Raw genomic sequence first — 19,753 nt, forward strand, 5'->3', positions numbered from 1 at the left:
GTAAATAAATAATTATTTTTCAAATGGCTAGTTAATTTGTGATAAACCCAGTCGGAAGTAGTTTCTTGGTATTCTGTGTAGCTTCAAAATCTACCGGTCAAAACACACAAAAACGCCCAAAGATTTTTTGCTTCCCTCCAATTCAATCCACTTTATCTCAAACCTCAGACCCCATTCTTCTTCTCTTATCCCTAAATCCTTCTTCTAATTCTAATATCTTCAGTAAGTTAAAATCCTAGCTTTTACTTTTACTTCTCTCAAGAGACTTTCTTAATGGAGCTCACTTGTTTGCATAACAAATTCAAATTTCCTTCTTTACCTCACCTTTCACGTCCATTCTTCAAGAACCCTAACCCCAGAATCTTCCGTCGAAAAATAAACATTCTTTTTCTAGCTTCGGCTTCGGATACTGTTGTGGCTAGTTCAATAAAGGAACTTGGCAGCAAGAAAGATGATGAATTTGGGGACTTGAAATCTTGGATGCACAGAAATGGCTTGCCCCGTTGTAAAGTTGTGCTCAATGAGAGCACTTCACACGATGAGAAGCATATGCCTGTACATTATGTCGCTGCCAGTGAGGATCTTCGGGTAATTAAAATAGCTTTTTTTTTGGTTTTTTTCTTTGTTTTTATTAATGGGGTTTTGTAAAATTCGCGTTTCCTGTTCTGGGTTTTGTAGGCAGGTGATGTGGCGTTTTCGGTGCCCAATTCATTGGTTGTTACGCTTGAGAGAGTGCTGGGAAACGAGACTGTTGGTAAGGTGCACTATATAAATTGTTGAACATTTTATAAAGCACTGAATGCTCTTTTCAATATTGGAAACTTGGTTCATATATAGACATTGTTTTGTTTTTCTTTTCTCTCAACTTGTAAAGCTGATTATGGCCCTGGATGATAGTCTAGTGTCATGGGCTTAGAATTTTCGCCTCACGATCTGTGCTGTGCTGCCTTAGGCAGTTTCTTGCGTTTCGGCTCTCCGAAACGCCTAAATCAACCTAACTCCCACGATTTGAGAATTCAAGAGAATTCTCCTTTGAAAATCAACACAAACGAAAGCAACTCAATAATCAAACAGACATGAACGAAGAACGAAATAAGAACAAGTCTCAAAATATCAAGAACACAAAGAGAGAAGTTTGAGCGAATACTCTCAAAAATTCTTATTATTCTTCAAAACTCAAGTGATTTACAATGAAGGGAAATGCCTCTATTTATAGTTAAGCCTCTCCAAATCTAACGGTACAGATCAAGTACATCAACGGTTAAGATCGAAAGGTATCTACAAATCAAATCTCTAAGATTACGAAATCATATTTTCTAAGATTACATATCATATCTGCGATTGCATATCCTTGAAGATTATATTTTCATATGTGACAAGCTTGTAGATGAACCTTCAATTTCTTCAAGCAATGGGTCAGTCCCATCGGGCCAAATGACCTCTTTCTCACTTGATGGATTGCACGAATGTGTCATGGTTGCGGGCTCTCATGTGCAACCCATGACATTCTCCCCCACCGAATCTAGCGACGCCCTCGTCGCATCCTCCGCATGGTACTGATCTATCTTGTCTTGGAATTGCCACAAGGCTTCAGCGGGTTCCCAACTTGTCTCACTATTGGGAAATCCCTTCCATCGGGCCAAGTATTCAAGCCGCGGTTGATAGTACTTCCGTCTTATTACACGATCCCCTTCGATGTTTTCAACCTCTCTATCATAGGCGACTTTTACCCCCATTGGTGCTTGTTTGGACTCATTTCGTTTTGGGTCTTCCCCATCTTCATGGAATGGCTTAAGTATACTCACATGGAACACTGGATGGAGTTTGAGTTTTTTAGGCAACTCAAGCTTGTAGGCCACCTTGCCTACCTTCTTCACCACTCGAAACGGTCCCTCATATCGTCGCACAAACCCTTTATGCAACTCATTGTGTCGCAAAATCAAGTTTAGTTTAGCAAGGACTGAGTCACCAACCTGATATTGCACATCCTTTCGATTCTGATCCGCCCACTTCTTATTGTGCTTACTTGCCTTGTGTAGACAAGCCCTAGCCAAATCGTTTTGCTCTTGCCAATCTCTCGCAAATCGATAAGCTGTTGGATTTGATCCCGCATAACGAGTTGCAACAGCATTGGGTGTAAGTGGCTGTTGCCCTGTCACTATCTCGAACGGACTCTGGTTTGTCGCCCCACTTTGCAAATTGTATGAAAATTGACCCACATCCAACAACTTTGGCCAGTCCCTTTGTGTGGCACTCACATAGTGCCGAAGATACATCTCCAACAACGCATTCACTCGTTCAGTTTGCCCATCAGTTTGTGGATGCACGCTGGTTGAAAAAGTTTAAGTTCGAGCCTATTAACTTGAACAACTCCGTCCAGAATCGTCCCGTGAATCGCCCATCTCGATCACTGATGATAGATTGCGGCATTCCCCAATATTTCACCACATGTCTAAGAAACAAGCGAGCAGCCTCCTTAGCAGGACACTCCTTGATTGCGGGGATAAAGGTTGCATACTTCGAAAACCTGTCCACCATAACAAAAATGCTTGCAAATCCGTTAGATTTAGGCAAACCTACAATAAAGTCCATGGATAAACTCTCCCATGGGCGCTCCGGAATAGGTAAAGGTTGTAGCAAGCCAGCAGGAGCCTTCAACTCGATTTTATCTTGTTGGCACACCAAACAAGTCTTCACATAAGTCTTCACATCGTCACCCATGTGAGGCCAATAAAACCGATCCTTTAAGAGAGCCAAAGTGCGATATATGCCCGAATGACCAGCCCATCTTGAATCATGACATTCTTTCATAACTTCCTTTTGCAAGTTCCCATGTTGAGGCACATATAGACGTTGTCCTTGGGTGTATAGTAATTCTCCCTCGAGCCAAAATCGCATCGTTTTTTCATCTTTGGCAAGCTCAATCAAATTTTTGGCCGTGGGATCGTGGGACAACCCTTCTTGAATGCGCTCCAATAAGGGACTATTGGGTTGGCTTATCGTTGCAAATTCCATCTTTTGACTAAGCGCATCAGCCACAGTGTTGGCACTCCCCGGCTTGTACTCTATGCTAAAATCAAACTCCGCTAGGAAAACCTGCCAACGAGCTTGTTTGGGGGACGATTTTTTCTGGTTAGGAAATAATTATTTGCGACATTATCAGTGAATACCATGAACTTGGAACCAAGCAAATAGTGCCTCCATGTGCGCAAACAATGCACCACAGCAGTCATTTCTTTTTCTTGGATCGTGTATCTCCGTTTCGTCTCATTAAGCTTTCGACTCTCGAAAGCAATTGGATGCCCCTCTTGCATCAATACTCCCCCAATTGCATAGTCTGAAGTATCTGTACGTGCCTCATATGCCTTTGAAAAGTCCGGTAAAGCAAGTACAGGTTCACTCATCATTGCTTGCTTTACTTGGTCGAATGTTTCTCCGCACCGAGAGTCCCAGTCCCATACTTTACCCTTTTTCAACAAGTCCGTCAAGTGTGCAGTGATCTTAGAATAGCCTTCAATGAAACGTCGATAGTAGTTTGCTAACCCAAGAAAGGACCGCAACTCCGTTACCTTGGTTGGTGGCTCCCAATCGGCAATTGCTCGAACTTTGCTTGCATCCATTCGGATCGTGCCACCTCCCACAATATGGCCTAGAAATGACACCTCTCGTTGGGCAAATGAGCATTTTTCCTCTTTGACATACAACTCATTTTCCCGTAGGACTTGGAACACCTCCCTCAAATGTCTCACGTGCTCCTCAAGTGTCTTACTATACACCACAATGTCATCATGATAAACAACCACAAAGCGATCTAAAAAGGGTTGCAATACCTTATTCATTAGGGTGCAAAACGTGGCCGGAGCATTTGTCAACCTGAACGGCATCACTAGGAATTCAAAAGATTCGTACCGAGTCACACAGGCTGTTTTGGGCTCATCCCCTTTGGCTACTCTCACTTGGTGGTACCCCGATCGCAAGTCCAACTTAGTAAACCATCTCGCGCTACCAAGTTGATCGAACAAATCTGCAATAAGAGGAATGGGATACCTGTTCTTCACAGTGATCTTGTTTAAGGCCCTATAGTCAATGCACAATCTCAAGGACCCATCATACTTCTTTTGGAATAACACTGGCACACCAAATGGGGCTTTGGAAGGTCTAATGAACCCGGCATCTAAAAGTTCCCTCAACTGCTTCCGTAACTCCTCCAACTCAGGCGGAGACATTCGATATGGTGCCCTTGCTGGCGGCTCAGTATTGGGCAACAACTCAATCTTGTGATCCACCTCCCTCTTAGGTGGCAATATTTTGGGCAACTCCATGGGCAACACATCTTGAAATGACTCTAGCAACTGCTTCACTTCTTTTGGAATTTCCCCCTCGAATTTCTCATCCACATTGTCCCTTAAGGTGGCTAAATAGGAGACTTCATTTCTACGTACTCCTTTGGCAAATTGGATTGCCGACAATGTTTTTCCTTCCATGCTTCCTTTTCTTTTCACTCGCACCATCTATCGATGGTTCGAATCGGAGATTGTCATGTAATTCTCAGAAGGATGAATATCCGCATTAAGTCGATCAAGTAAGCTTAATCCAACCACAAAATCATAATCATCGAGTGGGATTACCTTAATGGTTGCCTTGCCGATCCACTCGCCAAGCCTGAGTTCCACTCCTTTAGCCACACCTGCTATGGGAATGCTTTCCGAGTTTACCGTTTTAATTCGACCCGAATCTTCCTCTATTTTGAGATCGAGTTCCTTCGCCATCTCTTTGGATATAAATAAATCAGATGCACCAGTATCAACAAGGGCATTCAATCTTCTGCCTGCCACGATAATGTCCACAGACATCAGTCCATTACTCGCATTGTCTTCGACACCACCCAATATCTTGCTAAGACTTTTGGTGTCATATTCGGCCTCTTCGCGCGTTTCCATGGCATTGAACGCGACTTTCTTTGGGCAATCCCTTATCCTATGTGGACCTTGACAAAGTAGCATTTCATTGGCCCTTTTTTATTCCACGGTCTGCTTGATCTTTGTCTCCCCCACCATTGCCTTTGGGTCTTGGTTTGGGCTTGGAAGACTCACTTTTATCAAATTTTCTCCCCCCAACATCGTAGAAATTTTTTGTCTCTGCCATGGCTACGATCAAATCAGTGACACCTAGGTGACGTAACTCTTGCTTAGCCCACATTTTTAGCCCATCCTCGAACCAATAAAATGCTTCATTCTCATTCAAGTCTGAGATCTGAAGCATCAACTCACTGAATTCCCTAACATAATCTCGAACGGTGCCTTGTTCCGTAAGTTGACGCAACTTAGCACGAGCCTCCTTTTCAGCATGCTGCGGATAAAACTGCTTCTTTAACTCTCTTTGGAACTCCTCCCAAGTCCCAATAGCCGTTCCTCCACGTTTCTCATCCGTGGACCTACGTCGCCACCACAAGAGAGCAACATCAGTAAAGTAAATCGAAACAGTGTTTACCTTAGTAGCATCATCCTCAATGCCCATTGCTCAAAAATATTGCTTCAATTCCCACAGGAAGTTATCCACTTCTCTTGCGGACCTTGCCCCCTTGAACTTCTCGGGTTTTGGAACATCTACATGACGTTGCTTCGGTCCCGAAGCCAACATCCCACTTCCCAGAGCAGCTTTACAGATTGTGAGCTCCCCCTTAAGCTCAGCAATCTCCTCTTTCATGGAAGTCACCAGGGCCTCAGGAGCTTCGTCCCTTACCGTCAACTTGTCCGAAGTGGACCTAAGAGTATCCAACATAAATTATTTGCTGTCTTCCCTCAGTTCCTCCATACGGGTCAGGACCACTTCGAGTGTCTCCCTCATGTCACCAACAGACTTCTCAAGATTGACCACTCGATTTTCCAAGCTCGACAACATGTTCCTCGATCGACTAGCCTTTCTAGCCCTCCCACGGGTCTCCATTGGCTCATTCTCACCAACTTCTTTCGACATCCTTCAATAGTGCTTTCGTAAGACTGGCTCGGATACCAACTGTCACGGATTTAAAATTTTCGCCTCACGATTTGTGCGGCCTTAGGCAGTTTCTTGCTTCCCAAAAACGCCTAAGTCAGCATAACTCTCACGATTTAAGGATTCAAGAGAATTCCCCTTTGAAAACCAACACAAACGAAAGCAACTCAAGGATCAAACAGAGATGAAAGAAGAACGAAATAAGAACAAGCCTCAGAATATCAAGAACACAAAGAGAGAAGTTTGAGCGAATACTCTCAAAAATTCTTATTACTCTTCAAAACTCAAGTGATTTACAATGAGGGGAGAGGTCTCTATTTATAGTTGAGCCTCCCCAAATCCAACGGTACAGATCAAGTATATCAACGGCTAAGATTGAAAGGTATCTACAAATCAAATCTCTAAGATTACAAAATCATATTTTCTAAGATTACATATCATATCTGCGATTGCATATCCTCGAAGATTATATTTCCATATGTGACAAGCTTGTAGATTGGCCTTCAATCTCTTCAAGCAATGGTCAGTCCGATCGGGCCAAATGACCTCCTTCCCACTTGATGGATCGCACGAATGTGTCATGGTTGCGGGCTCCCATGTGCAACCCATGACACTAGACCGTTGTTACAACAGTTTCCATGTAAATTTCTCAAAACAAGAAATTATAAAGTAGGATTTAATTGTTTTGCAAGCTTACGTGTCTTTGCAGTACTTGTGGAACATCTATGCATTTATGTTTATATTTAACTATAGATTTAAATTGAGTGGAAAAGGGAGAACACAAACTGCTTCAAATTTCTTTTTCAACTTGATTTGGTTTTGTAATTATGTTTACTTGCCTACAGCTGAACTTTTGACAACGAACAAGTTGTCCGAATTGGCATGCTTAGCTTTATATTTAATGTATGAGAAGAAGCAAGGAAAGAAATCATTCTGGTATCCCTATATTAGAGAGCTCGATCGCCAACGAGGAAGGGGCCAGCTGGCTGTGGAATCTCCCCTTCTATGGTCAGAAGAAGAATTGGCTTACCTAACTGGTAGCCCCACTAAGGTACCAAGGACGACACAAATTTCTTTTATCTGCTTTCCCTTTTCTATACCCGATTTACTGTTTCATGACTGTGTTCTATATTGTGCATAAGTTAGGCCGAAGTTCTTGAAAGGGCTGAAGGAATAAAAAGAGAGTATAATGAGCTTGATACTGTCTGGTTTATGGCTGGGTCTCTCTTTCAGGTATTGTATTTCATCCTTTTTTCGTTTTTCATTTCTGAATCTTAGAGCTCAGAGCGTGATCGTAAATGTTTTCTTATTTATTTGCATTGCAGCAATATCCATATGATATACCTACTGAGGCTTTTCCGTTTGAGATTTTCAAACAAGCTTTTGTTGCTGTTCAGTCTTGTGTGGTGCATTTACAGGTCATTTTCTCTCTAGATGGTTATAAACATTTCCAATTTCCCCTAATTTTCGAGAAATATGTTTTCAACCCTTGTGGACATGACTGACTTATTCTCTGGGAGTAGTCTTTATGGTTCGCGTTTTATAAAATTTTAAAAACTTAATTGGCTAAACCTTCTTGATAGCTTTGCGTATACACCAAAACCCTCTTTTTTTTCTCCTTTCTTGAAAATTTTGAAACAATATGTTTGAATGATAAACTGAAAACTTGTTTTTACTCAGAAAGTACCTTTGGCTCAGAGATTTGCATTGGTTCCTCTTGGACCCCCATTGCTAGCTTACAGAAGCAATTGCAAGGCAATGTTAAGTGCTGTTAATGGTGCTGTTGAACTAGTGGTTGATCGCGCATGTAAGGCTGGGGAACCCATTGTTGTCTGGTATAAATATAAACATATAAAGTCTTATTATTTGTCCATAACATTGATTTCTCTCTGTCATGCTTTAGCATCAAAGCAATGAAACTTTATCACTCAGAACAAAAGTTGACATTGGTGAATTTGTTGTCTATTCAGGTGTGGACCACAGCCTAATTCAAAACTGCTCATCAACTACGGATTTGTTGATGATGATAATTCTTATGATCGCCTGGTTGTTGAGGTAAAATCTGGATTTTCTAACTTGTATATGCAATTTCATAGTTTTCTTTGTCAACCATGCTAATATGCTTAATGAATGAAAAGATATTTATGCTTCTGTGCTTGAATGTCTAATATATGTTGAAAATTTGATTTATTGAAGTGATGCGATATGGCATTGATGAGATTGAGATTTTGTGTTTTTCTCATTCAACCATGTTGATATTTTTATTTACTGTATGTTCAGGCAGCTTTGAATACCGAAGATCCTCAATATCAGGACAAGAGACTGGTTGTTCAAAGAAACGGCAAACTATCAGTTCAAGTTTTTCATGTATTAACTCAAACCTCGTATTAATTGGATTATATTATAGGATGTTATCCTTCTGATCTTACTTTGTACCTGTTGCAGGTTTATGCAGGGAAGGAAAAAGAAGCTGTTTCTGATATGCTTCCATATTTGCGATTGGGCTATGTTTCAGATCCTTCTGAGATGCAATCTGTTCTTTCTTCTCAAGGTCCAGTGTGCCCAGTAAGTTTGTTTATTGCAAACTGCTATTTATTTGCATGCTTTATTAACTGCATCACTTAATCGTAATTGAATCTAAGATTTATGTCCTACTCAAATTGAAATCCGGCTAATTCAGTTAGATGACTGAACAAACGTGATTGAGAAAGATCATTACTTGTAGAAAAAAAGGTTTTCAGCAGTGGCCCTTTCTTCCTTTGAAAAATTGTTTCTAGTTTCACCTTTTATAGACCAATTAAAATCCCGATATCATTTTAGAACCAGTGAAATTCCTTTTTCCTCCACTAAAATTCTGGTGACATACTTTTCGTAATAGGTGAGTCCCTGTATGGAACGAGCGGTGCTAGCCCAGCTTGCTGATTACTTCAATAGACGTCTGGCCGGCTACCTTACTACACTGAACGAAGATGAGTCATTGGTGATTTTTGTTGTTCTCTTGACCAAGTTGACGATTAGATCTGAACTTATGGAATGTTAGTTTTGATTAACATATTTTTTTGTTATGTTAGTTGTCAGATCCTAACTTGAATCCCAGGAGACGAGTTGCCACTGAGCTAGTTAGGTTGGAGAAGAAAATTCTCCATGCTTGTCTGCAAGCAACAACTGAACTGATAGATGAGTTACCTGATCACACTGTGTCTCCATGCCCTGCACCTTATGCCCTGTTGTTGAAATGAAAGGTATCTCCACTCACCCTCTGTACTTCTAATTCATTTTCTTGTTAATTTGGAATGAACTTTCTTCAGAATTACTTGTCTCTGGCAGCCTATATTGCTCAGATGAAATCTTAAAAAGGACATTCCAAATACATGGAAGTCTTGAAAAGAATTCAATTATACCCATATTAGACATGTACATGTGTCCAACACTTGCACTCGAGTCCGAGTAACATGGCCACCGGCCAACTAAAAATTGAATCTACTAGCACCCTTTGGCCTTTGTCATCTGTCCCCGTATAACCAATCGCATTTCATGATTCTTCCAGCCTTTATTAATCCATTGTCTATATGAACTTGATTCAACTAAACCAAAAAATAATGTTCAAAAAATGGGGGTGCTTGAGAAGTTCTAGACTCTTTTACAATGTACTAAAAAAAATGTATAGAAGAATCTTAATCCTAGAGCAACAAGGACTATCTATTAACAATGGCAAGTGTCCAAATACTTATGCAGAGACATTTTCACATTGGGTACTACATCTTTTCTTGGGATGTTTGGCAGGTAGGTTTAAGAATTGGCACCTCGAACAGAACATGGGAAGTTTGTTGCTGGATCAAATAGGGTTTTAGAAGAGAGTATCATGGTTTTTCTTTTCCGAGCTATCGGATGCCATGGTGTGCCTTTAGTGAATGGTTCTTCAACATTCATATTAACTTCAAGAGTGTCTTCTAGTTGTAGTCTTGCAGAGAAGAGAAAGAGTCCAAGAATCTTCACCTAACGGTTGCATAGAATAATTCCAGCCACTAATGTTGGCCAGTTCTTGTAACTGTAGATTTAGATGACCCTTTTTTTTTTAATCAGATTTCTTTCACTTGTTGAATTTACCCTCACTTCTAACTCAATTTGTATTAGAGCTGACTCTAACTTGGCAATTTGTATACTCGTGTTATGTTTATGTTTATTGTTTTTCAAAACAAAAAAGTGTATCTTGTTTTAATTCATATAATTTGCAGTCTTAAATTTGACACCTCTCTATCTCTCCCACATTTCTTCAGTTTCTGGGATCAATCTGCTGAGACCTTCTAACAGTAAAACAAGCATGAAGTTTCTTACTGATGCCTTTTTCAGCTTACAATATTTAGTTGAAAAAAAGTCAGTTTAATTATAACCTTATGTTTAGTTCAGTTGATTCATAGAGACTACAAACTTGTTTATAATATAACCAATGACTCGAATACCCAATAAAATGAGTTAATAGATAGGCTGGTTTTTATACCTTTCTCATACAAAGGTTTATATGCTTATATGCAATCTAAAATGAGAACTTCAGATTTCATCATATCAACTGCTTAGAAACATAAAAGTTTATTTTCCACATACAGGTTTATTTTATTATATAATTGTTATATATGAACCAGACAGCAAGATGCAGATATTGCTGATCTTTCTTCTTTTGTAAGTTGCTTCCTATATAGATTCAGATTGTTGGTCTTGAGATCATTTCAGGACCCAACTCTTCCTGTCAGAGACAACCATATCAAGCCATTGAGGCCATGGCTGGATTTACGGTAGTCTGGTTCAGGTTCAGGTTCGGCCTCTGCCTGCTAACTGTGGTTTTCATAGTCAAGCCCGAACCTCCAAAACAGAAATACTGTCTCTTTAACCCCTTTTTGTTTGATCTTTGCTTCTCAATTGTACTTGGTTTTTCATCATCAGTACTTGGAATGTAGCAAGATGGTCCACCAATATCCTCAGTGAAAATTCCCTTTTGTTTATCCAATGAGCTCGGAGAAGAAAGGGATGACCTCGAGAACGAACTCGATCGAGATCTTCCCTGAATTGTTAACTGCGGCATGTCTTGCATAACACCTTTCATAATCCCTGATGCAAGTTTTTTCTTTGCAATTGGACTGGATTGATTACTCCTCACGGATAGTGTTCTCTTGTTGTTAGGAAGTGATGATGAAGGCTTTGAAAATCTTTGTCTAAGTGGGATTGGAGTTTCTTCAGAGCAACCTTCAATTGATTTCTTCAATCTTTTCGGTTTTTTCCCTTTCATATGAGGCCAACGGAGAACACTTTTCAATCTCTGTGCTGCCTTATTCTTCGAACTTGGTTTTATATTGACTGATGATTTCCTGTTTTCATCACCAGAATCGTAATCAATTGAGGATGAACGACTTCTTCCTCTGCTACTGGGATCATTAGCATCATAAGCATCCCATGTAGTCTCAACACCAGTATGCAAGAAGATTTCGGTGTCCGATATTCGGAAAGAAGTTCCGGGACTGCTTCCATGCTGCATCTTTAAGTGTGAAGCAATGGCTCTTCTCGCAGTGTGGTCCTTACAACCAAACATTCCCCCGGCTGAAATCAAGTGTCGGATAAGCATATCCGATGAAGCGGAACGCGGCCTTCGTCGAAGTAGATCGAGCGGAGTCATTCCATTCGCATCACTGGTGTTCACGTTAATTGATGGTGCAGACATAAGGAGTTGCACCAGGTCAGTGTGGACATTCCCAATGATAGCCAAGTGAAGTGCAGTCCTTCCATCATTGTTTTTAGCATTAACAATGTCTTCCATGTTGAACTTCTTTTCGTGTACCAGTCGCTTCATAAGATTGATCTGTAGGTCAACTCTTCTAAAAGTTGGGGTCTGAAAACCAGACACTGCGAAATGGAGAAATGTTTCCCCGGCATTGTTTCTTACGGAGATCAACGAGGGAGACACATGAATCAAAGCCTCAACAACGGCTGCTTGGCCCCTGTAAGCAGCGATATGCAACGCGGTGTTGCCTTGATCATCTACGGAGGCGACGATATCGAAAGATGAAACAAGCTTTTCAACCACCTATAAAATGAAACAATGCTTGCATTAGTCAAGGTAATGAAACTTAACCACTAACATAAACATAGAATACTTGAGCCTAACCTCGACTTGGCCTCGGCCAGCGGCAGCATGTAATACGGTCGAACCACGCTTATCTCTATAAGCCAATACATCTTTGTAGTAGCCATGAAGAAGCTCCATTAAAATCTTTAAATTTCCTCCTCTAGCAGCAGCATGAACAGCTTTGTTTGTGATCTCCCACTTATAAACAGAAGGTATTTCCCCGATGTGCTCTTTGAACCCTTCTGCATTAGCTGTCATAAACCTCGGTGAGACTGCAAAGTCGTATATAAGCGTGAAAACCTCAGAGTTTTTGCCCCTGGCAGCAGCATAAAGAATATCAGTAACACCATACTCTCCTTCTCCGAAAACAAGTAGAGGATTCCTTTGAAGAAGTTCTTGAATGAAACCCAAGTCTCCGGCTGAGGCAGCCGTGTACATAAGCCATCCACCGTAGCCACACCTGATAAGGGAATTCTTTGTTTTCTTCGATTCACATTCGATAAAAAGCTTCCTAGCAACCTCAGAACGACACTTAGCAACATCATCGAACTGTTCTTCATCATCCCATACAGTCTCGAGCCGGCGGATCCTCCTCAAAGAGGTCAGCTTGATGAGATGATTCCCATCGATCCGTAGAAGCTCTCTGACCAAGTCGTAATGGCCATTAGCTGCTGCCCAATCAATGGGAGAAGCATACCACCATTGGTCTCCAGTGCTTTCCCAGCGAAGAGGGAAGTATGTAGGAAGCATTATGAAGATTAACAAAGCAAAGGCCCTACCGGACTCAGTGCAACAAAGCAAGTCAAATAGGGAAAAAGGCTTAACTAACCACTGTAAGAAACTAAAGCTTCATTAATGAAAATATTCAAGCAGTTGAACTACCAGCATCAAAAACCATTGAATCACCCTGAAAAGAAATGAAGTAGATCAAGAAAGCATGTGCCGTGAATAAATGCTTTCTTTCTGGTCTTGATAGCCAAGAGTTTGAGAGTTAATGATAAATAACATCAACTATAAGATGGTGTATGAAAGGGAATAGCCAATGATCAGTCTCACAAAAAGGTGAAGAACATGAAAAGATGGTATGTTCCTCAATTGGAATAATAAACTGTTCCAAGATCATATCGGTTAATCTTCAAATATTATGAAGTGGGTAAATTGTGCTTACTTTAATCTAAGATTTAGTTAATTACCATTTGTGTAATGGTCCATCAAGTTTATTGTTTAATTTGGTGGTTAATCTAGTTAATCTTCTAACAAACATTTGGCCTAATGTTGATTCAAGTCAACAGGGCAACCCCTACCACTACCACTATGTTAGTGCTTTCTTCTCCTCCTATGATATTGACAGTTGAGGAACTTAATTGTAAATTTCCAACCTGATCTCTTGAGAAACTTGGAAGTATTGAAGAATGATATTATTGTAGTTATATTTGTATATATTTTCCCAGATCTGCTAACAGAAGAAGTTCGGGTTTTGAAGGTTTGGTTTATGAGAAACCTTGTCAAGTTTGAAAATTTTACATCATAAAGAGTGAAAGCCTTCAAAAATGTCACCTTCTGCTGTAAATTTTGGATTCCAAGACCTTTGCTTTAAGTTTAGACTTTAAAAAAGTTAACATGCAAGATCAAATTCAAGATTGAAACTAGAATAATTTGTTACTTCAAAGATAAAAATTAAGACATAGTGAGGTGGAACCATATCCAACTACTCAAAAATACTTGGATTTCATAGCTTCGAAAACAAAGAATGCCATGTGAAAAGCAGCTTTTTAACAATATATATAGTTTTAATGGCTACTAATACATTGAAAAAGGCTGAAAATAGAGGAGTGGGGTTCCCTGCTTTATCAACAATAATGCATGTGATATGTCAAATCCCTTGCTTTGCTTTTGTATCATTTTCATGCTTCCCACCATTGTTGTTTTGTTCTTAAATTATCTTCTTACAGGTCTCTTTCTTACCTTCAATGGCCAGTATTATGAAACTCATCGTCACATTGCCAGAAAACACACCAATTGGTCTCTCAAATCTCCTTTGGGATTTTAAAAACTTATTGGATGTCTCATTGCATACATAAAGTAAAGGAAGTTTCGGATTCTGACCTCCACTTAAAGTTACAATGGCAAATATTAGAGACTTGGGACCCAACTGAATGATGCAATGAACCTTTCAATTGCACATGGAAAGTAGCTGTATATGATAAATGTGTTGATTTGAGTAGAGGAGACACAGAGGAATGCAACAACAACCAATTGATTCCTTGAAATGTAGGGTATATTTAACGTAGAGAGTAGATTTTTTGTGATTTGATCTGTAACTCTTTATCTCATAATTTCCAATCTTTTGTTTTTAGCTCAATATAATGTAAATAGAAGAAGTACCACTAGCAGCTGTGCAACAATCCTCTTCAGACGTGTGTGTTCTTTTTTTAATGTTGAGGATTATCGGACTGCGACAGATATTTAATTAGATTATATAACTTTATAGAACTAGTGGTATCATCCCTTGTCCAGACGCACTTTTTCATTGCTATTCTCATATGATCTTTAGAACTGCTCCGTCCTTGATTATATATTGGTCCCGACCAACTACTGTTGCTGACTTGACTTCTTCGGCTGAGAGAATTGATGGTTTTGGCGCAGCGTTGGCTGCCCCTAGAGAACCCTTCTTGGGTTTGCGTGCCCGGTCGGCAGCCTACATTTGTTGCACTTGCTTGGCCCTATCCTAACTGCCTCATTTAGTCCTTGCCAATAATCACACTTCTCAACGATCTCATCCGATCTGATTTTTATGCATCTCTGTAAAATATATGTCAATAATTGTATAATGGAAAAAAAGAGTTAAAATAAGAATTTTTTTTTTCGGGTGGGCGGGAGGAGTTCAAAAAATAAGAAATGGTTTTGTTTCTAGATTTGGAATAAAATTGAATGGAGATCAATTGATTTTTATTGGACTGGACCAAAATTGGGCTTGTTTAGGCTCATGAATTTTGAACCGAAATATGAAGATTGCTCAGTCTCAATGGCTCATGTAGTCATATCCAATAAAGGAATGGACCCAATGTCAAAAAGTTGGGCTGAATATGGCTGAGTCCCTTCATCACCACGACTCCAATAATCTAGAGGATAGTCGTAGCATACATGATAATAGAGCACAGATCTTTTGATTCCAACTTCATCTAATATTCTTTAAAAAATTTACATATAATGATATAATTTATCTGATAATATATATATAGAAAATTAAAATTTATTTCTACCAAAAATTTTCATAATTGATTAAACCCCCCCAAAAAATATCAATTGCTACCATGGATATGATGTCAGGTCAATTTCCTCTCAACATTTTTACCATCCATTATTATTATTCATACAAGTTTTAATCAATCGTTAAGAACAAGCAGAATTCATGATTTTACTGTACACGTGTAATCGTTGTTATAGGTGATATTTTCATCTTGGTCAGCTGCATCTTTGCAGTTTTCATTAAAAGTTGATTCAGCACCTTTTCTCTTACCATCTCTTGGCACAAACGTCACCAGCCTCAAATCACTTGCCTTTAAAAGTTGAGAACTTACGCTAACAATCAAAATAAAAACTGTTTCAAAAGATGCATACGGGTTCACTGATATATGTCCCGTGCAATTCTATTATTTCCAAGAAAATCTCTTCAGTTTCCTAAAAGCTTCAAGAAAGAGGCTAAAAATTCCATGATGTAACGACTGTTACACGAAAATCACTCAGTTAACAGAAGCCATGTGTCTGATCAAGTCAATCACTCGGGTACTACAATTAAAAAAAGAAAGAAAGCCATTAGACAAGCAGCAAAGGAGAAGCCATAAACGAGTTTGATATTTGAAAGTATTATCGAGCTATCAAAATAAGGATATGTATAGTTTATACCTGTAACCCCACTCGTTATCATACCAAGCAACAAGCTTCACAAATTTGTCGCTCAAAGCAATTCCAGCCTTAGCATCGAAAATGCTAGACCTGTTAAAACAAAACAGAACCATAGAATCTTAGTCCCGATTGCAGTTCCTGAAGTTATTAGATACGTAAAACTCCCACGTCCGAGAAAAAGTATCAACATTACAAAAGGCAAAAGGGATGTAGCTTCGCACCTGGAATCTCCAACAAAGTCTGTTGAGACCAAATCTTCATCCACGTAACCAAGAATTCCCTTCAAGTTGGTTTCAGATTCTTTCCTACACAAACAAAAGACGTGCAAGAACTTGTGTTATATAATTTGTCTAATAATGAAAATACCTTGAGGGCAACTTAAGGTGTGAACCCTAAAGGTTGAAATGCCATTATCATTATAAGTTAAAAAAACATTCTAATCCTTACTTGATGGCAGCCTTAATATCTTCATAACTAGCAGCCTTTTCAAGTCTCACTGTTAAGTCAACCACAGAGACATCAACAGTGGGAACACGGAAAGCCATTCCAGTGAGCTTGCCATTCAATGCTGGCAAAACTTTGCCAACAGCCTATACAGTTACAAGATAACGCCACAATCAACCATCACAATTCAATTCCAGCAACTAATCATATAATAGATACCTTATGCTGATAATCACTCATTCATTCAAAGGTAAAATACAGGTACTAGCATGTGAAAATCTAACAACCAAAATATACCTTGGCAGCTCCAGTGCTGCTGGGAATGATATTGAAGGAGGCAGCTCTACCACCTCTCCAATCCTTCATTGATGGACCATCAACGGTCTTTTGGGTTGCTAAATTAAAAAGATCAGTTTAATTCAACAATACACAAGTTTGCAACAAGAAGCAATAAAACATCATAAGTACTTGCCAGTAATCGAATGGACAGTGGTCATAAGACCCTCAACAATGCCAAACTTGTCGTGGATGACCTGTCACCATGTTTACAGATCAAGTAACACATTGACGATAAAAGTTTACCCAATGCTTCTAAGGAATAAGAGAAATCATTATTACCTTAGCCAATGGAGCAAGGCAATTGGTAGTGCAACTAGCATTGGAGACAATGTTGAGGTCAGACTTGTATTCCTTCTCATTGACACCCACAACAAACATGGGGGCATCCTTACTGGGAGCAGAGATGACCACCTTCTTTGCACCACCCTGAAAAATATTTTGGATAAGAATACCAAACATGAAAATATGAAGAAAAGAATCAGTTCAAAACACAGAACTTTAATTGGGTCGGATAAACAATAGACATGTTAGTTCCAGTAAATTTTCTCATATAGCCAAGCCATCAAATAAACATATTATCAAGGAATTATCACGAACCTTCAAGTGAGCAGCAGCTTTGTCCTTGTCAGTGAAAACACCGGTAGACTCAACAACATAATCAGCTCCGGTTTCACCCCATGGGATTTCCTCAGGGTTTCTAACATCAATTGAAAACAAATCAATAAAATAGTTTATATGTGACAAAAATCACAACGACATTTAAGTAAATTACAAAATCTCTGTTAAAAAGAACACATAATACCACCTGATGCCAAAAACAGTGACAGGCCTTTCGCCAAAGAGCAAGGTCTTTGAGTCCTTCACCTTAAGTTCATGGTGCTTCCATTGACCGTGAACACTGTCGTACTTAAACATGTAGGTCTGTACAATACGTTCACCAAATTGAATCGATAAGCAAACTATTAAGTTAAACTTCAAACAATAAACAATAAGATTCTCTGCCTTTAAAATTTAAAACAAGTAAAATAGTTAACAGATCATCTTTAAATAATCTGTAATAAATTGAATTTAAATTATTTCCAGTTAAAACATATTATGTCTGTTAGGTAAGCGAGAAAACGTAAGATTCAAATCAAGAAAATTAAAGTCGATCATCACTTCTCCAGATCAGCTCTTCATCTACTAAAAGAAATTCAACACGAGATTTAATCCAAAGGACAGATCAACTAACATGCAAGCAAGCAAATACAAAGGAAAGTACAAATGTGCGTAAACGAACCATATAATCAGTGGTGATGAAAGGATCGTTAACAGCAACGAGCTCAATATCATTGCTTTGGAGAGCAACTCTCGCAACCAAACGTCCAATCCTTCCGAATCCTTCACGAAACACCAAAAAAGAAATCAGATCACAATTTTGTAAAAGGAAATGAAATCAAAATAAAATCCAAAAAAAGAATAAAAATTAAATACCATTGATTCCGATCTTGATCTTTGCCATGACGGAGAAACGAAATCAAACCTTAATGAAGACGATAAAAGGAGTAGAGAGATCGGAGGGTGAAGCGCTAAGTGAGTGATAACTGTAGCATACGAAGAGAAGGGTAGTTTATTTATGAGAGGACTTTAACCTAAATGAAGGAATAACTGATTGACGGAAATTTTTAGTGGAAAGTAGCGACCACAAAAATTAGTAACCGTCGATTGATTCGTTGGAAATGGTAAAAAACTGAAAATAATAGGTAAAAAGACCCCTTCAGTCCCTCTCAGTTTTGAAATTGAGTAAATTGGCCCCTTCTAAAAAAAATCAGAGCAATTTAATCCCTTCCAAACCTCAACATTTACACAAATTTTGCAAGCTAAATTTGTTAAATTAGGACCACATTAACAGAATCTCTAGACTTTAAGAGCTAAATTTGTTATTATACCAATCAAAATTATATACAATTGACGGAAAACATTAATGTTGAGACTAATTGTCCTTAATTGCTCACTTTCAAAATTGAAAGGGATTAAATTGCTCAAAATTTTTTAGATGGACAAATTTGCTCAATATCAAAATTGAGAGGGATTGGAGAGGTCTTTTTACCAAAATAGTATTAGTGCAGGATCACATTTGGAAGTTTCTAAATATAATGGTAAACTACACTTAAGGTCACTAAATTATTAGTAAGTTCGTGTTTTGATCACTCGAGTTCAAAAAGTTATAAAATTGTTACTAAACTATTTGAAATTTTTCATTTAAGTTGATGGGCTGTTAAAATCGTTGTTTTATGGCCTTATATGTTTGCACCGCATATACCAATTAAAAGCTCTAATTCTTTTTCTCTTCCACAAGTTTTTTTTTCACAAAATAGCTTTGAAGGTCATGAATTTGTCAACCAAAATCTAAACAACTTTCTTCACCGATCTCCGACACTAATTGTCAAATCAAATTAGATCTAAAGTATATTCTTCAACTTGCTGACGAGAACTGATCATCATATCGATCGTTGAATTGTCACTTGAAACTTGCTAACTAAACTTTCTTTTAAAAAAATTAATAACCAATTTGCTTAAATAAAAATTATCGAATAATTCAATGTCCATTTTGTAACTCTTTGAAATTAAGTGATCAAAGCATAAACTTATTAATAGTTTAATGATATTGAGTGTAATTTACCTAAATATAAGTATTCCAAAAAAATAAAAAGTCACAAAACTGTTCAAGGGCTGGGTGGCAAGTGCAATTCAAAATACTCCAACCGACTCATCCAGGTTTAGATAAGGGATTCTCACTTTGGTTTGATCCAGCTTAAATCGATTTAGATTCTGCCTCAAATCAATATTTCAGAACATATTTCTTATTTCATTTTTCTCTAATATCTCTTATCCTTTACTTTTTCTTATATATTATTTCATTACATCTATCTCATATTATTTTCTACTAAAGGGATTTTGAGGGTGTTACATTAC

At 38.6% G+C, this 19,753-nt stretch overlaps 3 protein-coding genes across 10 annotated transcripts; 1 reads left to right on the forward strand and 2 right to left on the reverse strand.

Annotated features, from left to right (window-relative positions):
• Positions 1-7: 7 nt before the first annotated feature.
• LOC107911754 (actin-histidine N-methyltransferase) lies at positions 8-14,651 on the forward strand. Of its 8 annotated transcripts, XR_005920989.1 has the most exons (13): positions 12-588; positions 679-754; positions 6,840-7,045; positions 7,141-7,227; positions 7,320-7,412; positions 7,675-7,829; positions 7,965-8,049; positions 8,275-8,361; positions 8,440-8,559; positions 8,873-8,974; positions 9,066-9,236; positions 10,272-11,719; positions 11,825-12,990. XR_005920989.1 is itself a non-coding variant. In XM_016839667.2 (12 exons), the coding sequence occupies exons 1-11, from the start codon at positions 274-276 to the stop codon at positions 9,231-9,233; spliced, it is 1,494 nt and encodes a 497-aa protein (XP_016695156.1). In that variant the 5' UTR covers positions 12-273; the 3' UTR covers positions 9,234-9,236; positions 14,062-14,651. The 8 variants fall into 8 exon arrangements, 4 of the variants coding, with proteins under 4 accessions (XP_016695156.1, XP_040961654.1, XP_016695155.1 ...); XR_005920990.1 differs by lacking the exons at positions 10,272-11,719; positions 11,825-12,990 and adding an exon at positions 9,778-10,213 and having other exon boundaries at positions 8-588; positions 9,073-9,236; XR_005920991.1 differs by lacking the exons at positions 10,272-11,719; positions 11,825-12,990 and adding an exon at positions 9,782-10,213 and having other exon boundaries at positions 8-588; positions 9,073-9,236.
• Positions 10,464-12,859, reverse strand: LOC107911753 (serine/threonine-protein phosphatase 6 regulatory ankyrin repeat subunit B). The gene is made up of 2 exons (XM_016839664.2): positions 12,149-12,859; positions 10,464-12,067 (listed from the first exon to the last, which is right to left on the reverse strand). The coding sequence occupies exons 1-2, from the start codon at positions 12,857-12,859 to the stop codon at positions 10,754-10,756; spliced, it is 2,025 nt and encodes a 674-aa protein (XP_016695153.1). The 3' UTR covers positions 10,464-10,753.
• Positions 14,652-15,635: 984 nt separating the features above from the next.
• LOC107911757 (glyceraldehyde-3-phosphate dehydrogenase 2, cytosolic) lies at positions 15,636-18,495 on the reverse strand. The gene is made up of 11 exons (XM_016839673.2): positions 18,272-18,495; positions 18,078-18,178; positions 17,604-17,719; positions 17,396-17,495; positions 17,078-17,224; positions 16,932-16,992; positions 16,757-16,854; positions 16,463-16,605; positions 16,237-16,320; positions 16,016-16,105; positions 15,636-15,898 (listed from the first exon to the last, which is right to left on the reverse strand). Exons 1-11 carry the CDS (start codon positions 18,297-18,299, stop codon positions 15,853-15,855), a joined length of 1,014 nt encoding a protein of 337 aa, XP_016695162.1. The 5' UTR covers positions 18,300-18,495; the 3' UTR covers positions 15,636-15,852.
• Between the last annotated feature and the right edge of the window lie 1,258 nt (positions 18,496-19,753).

Source organism: Gossypium hirsutum, chromosome D11, assembly GCF_007990345.1.
Source record: "Gossypium hirsutum isolate 1008001.06 chromosome D11, Gossypium_hirsutum_v2.1, whole genome shotgun sequence".
In the NCBI taxonomy this organism is placed as follows: Eukaryota; Viridiplantae; Streptophyta; class Magnoliopsida; order Malvales; family Malvaceae; genus Gossypium; species Gossypium hirsutum.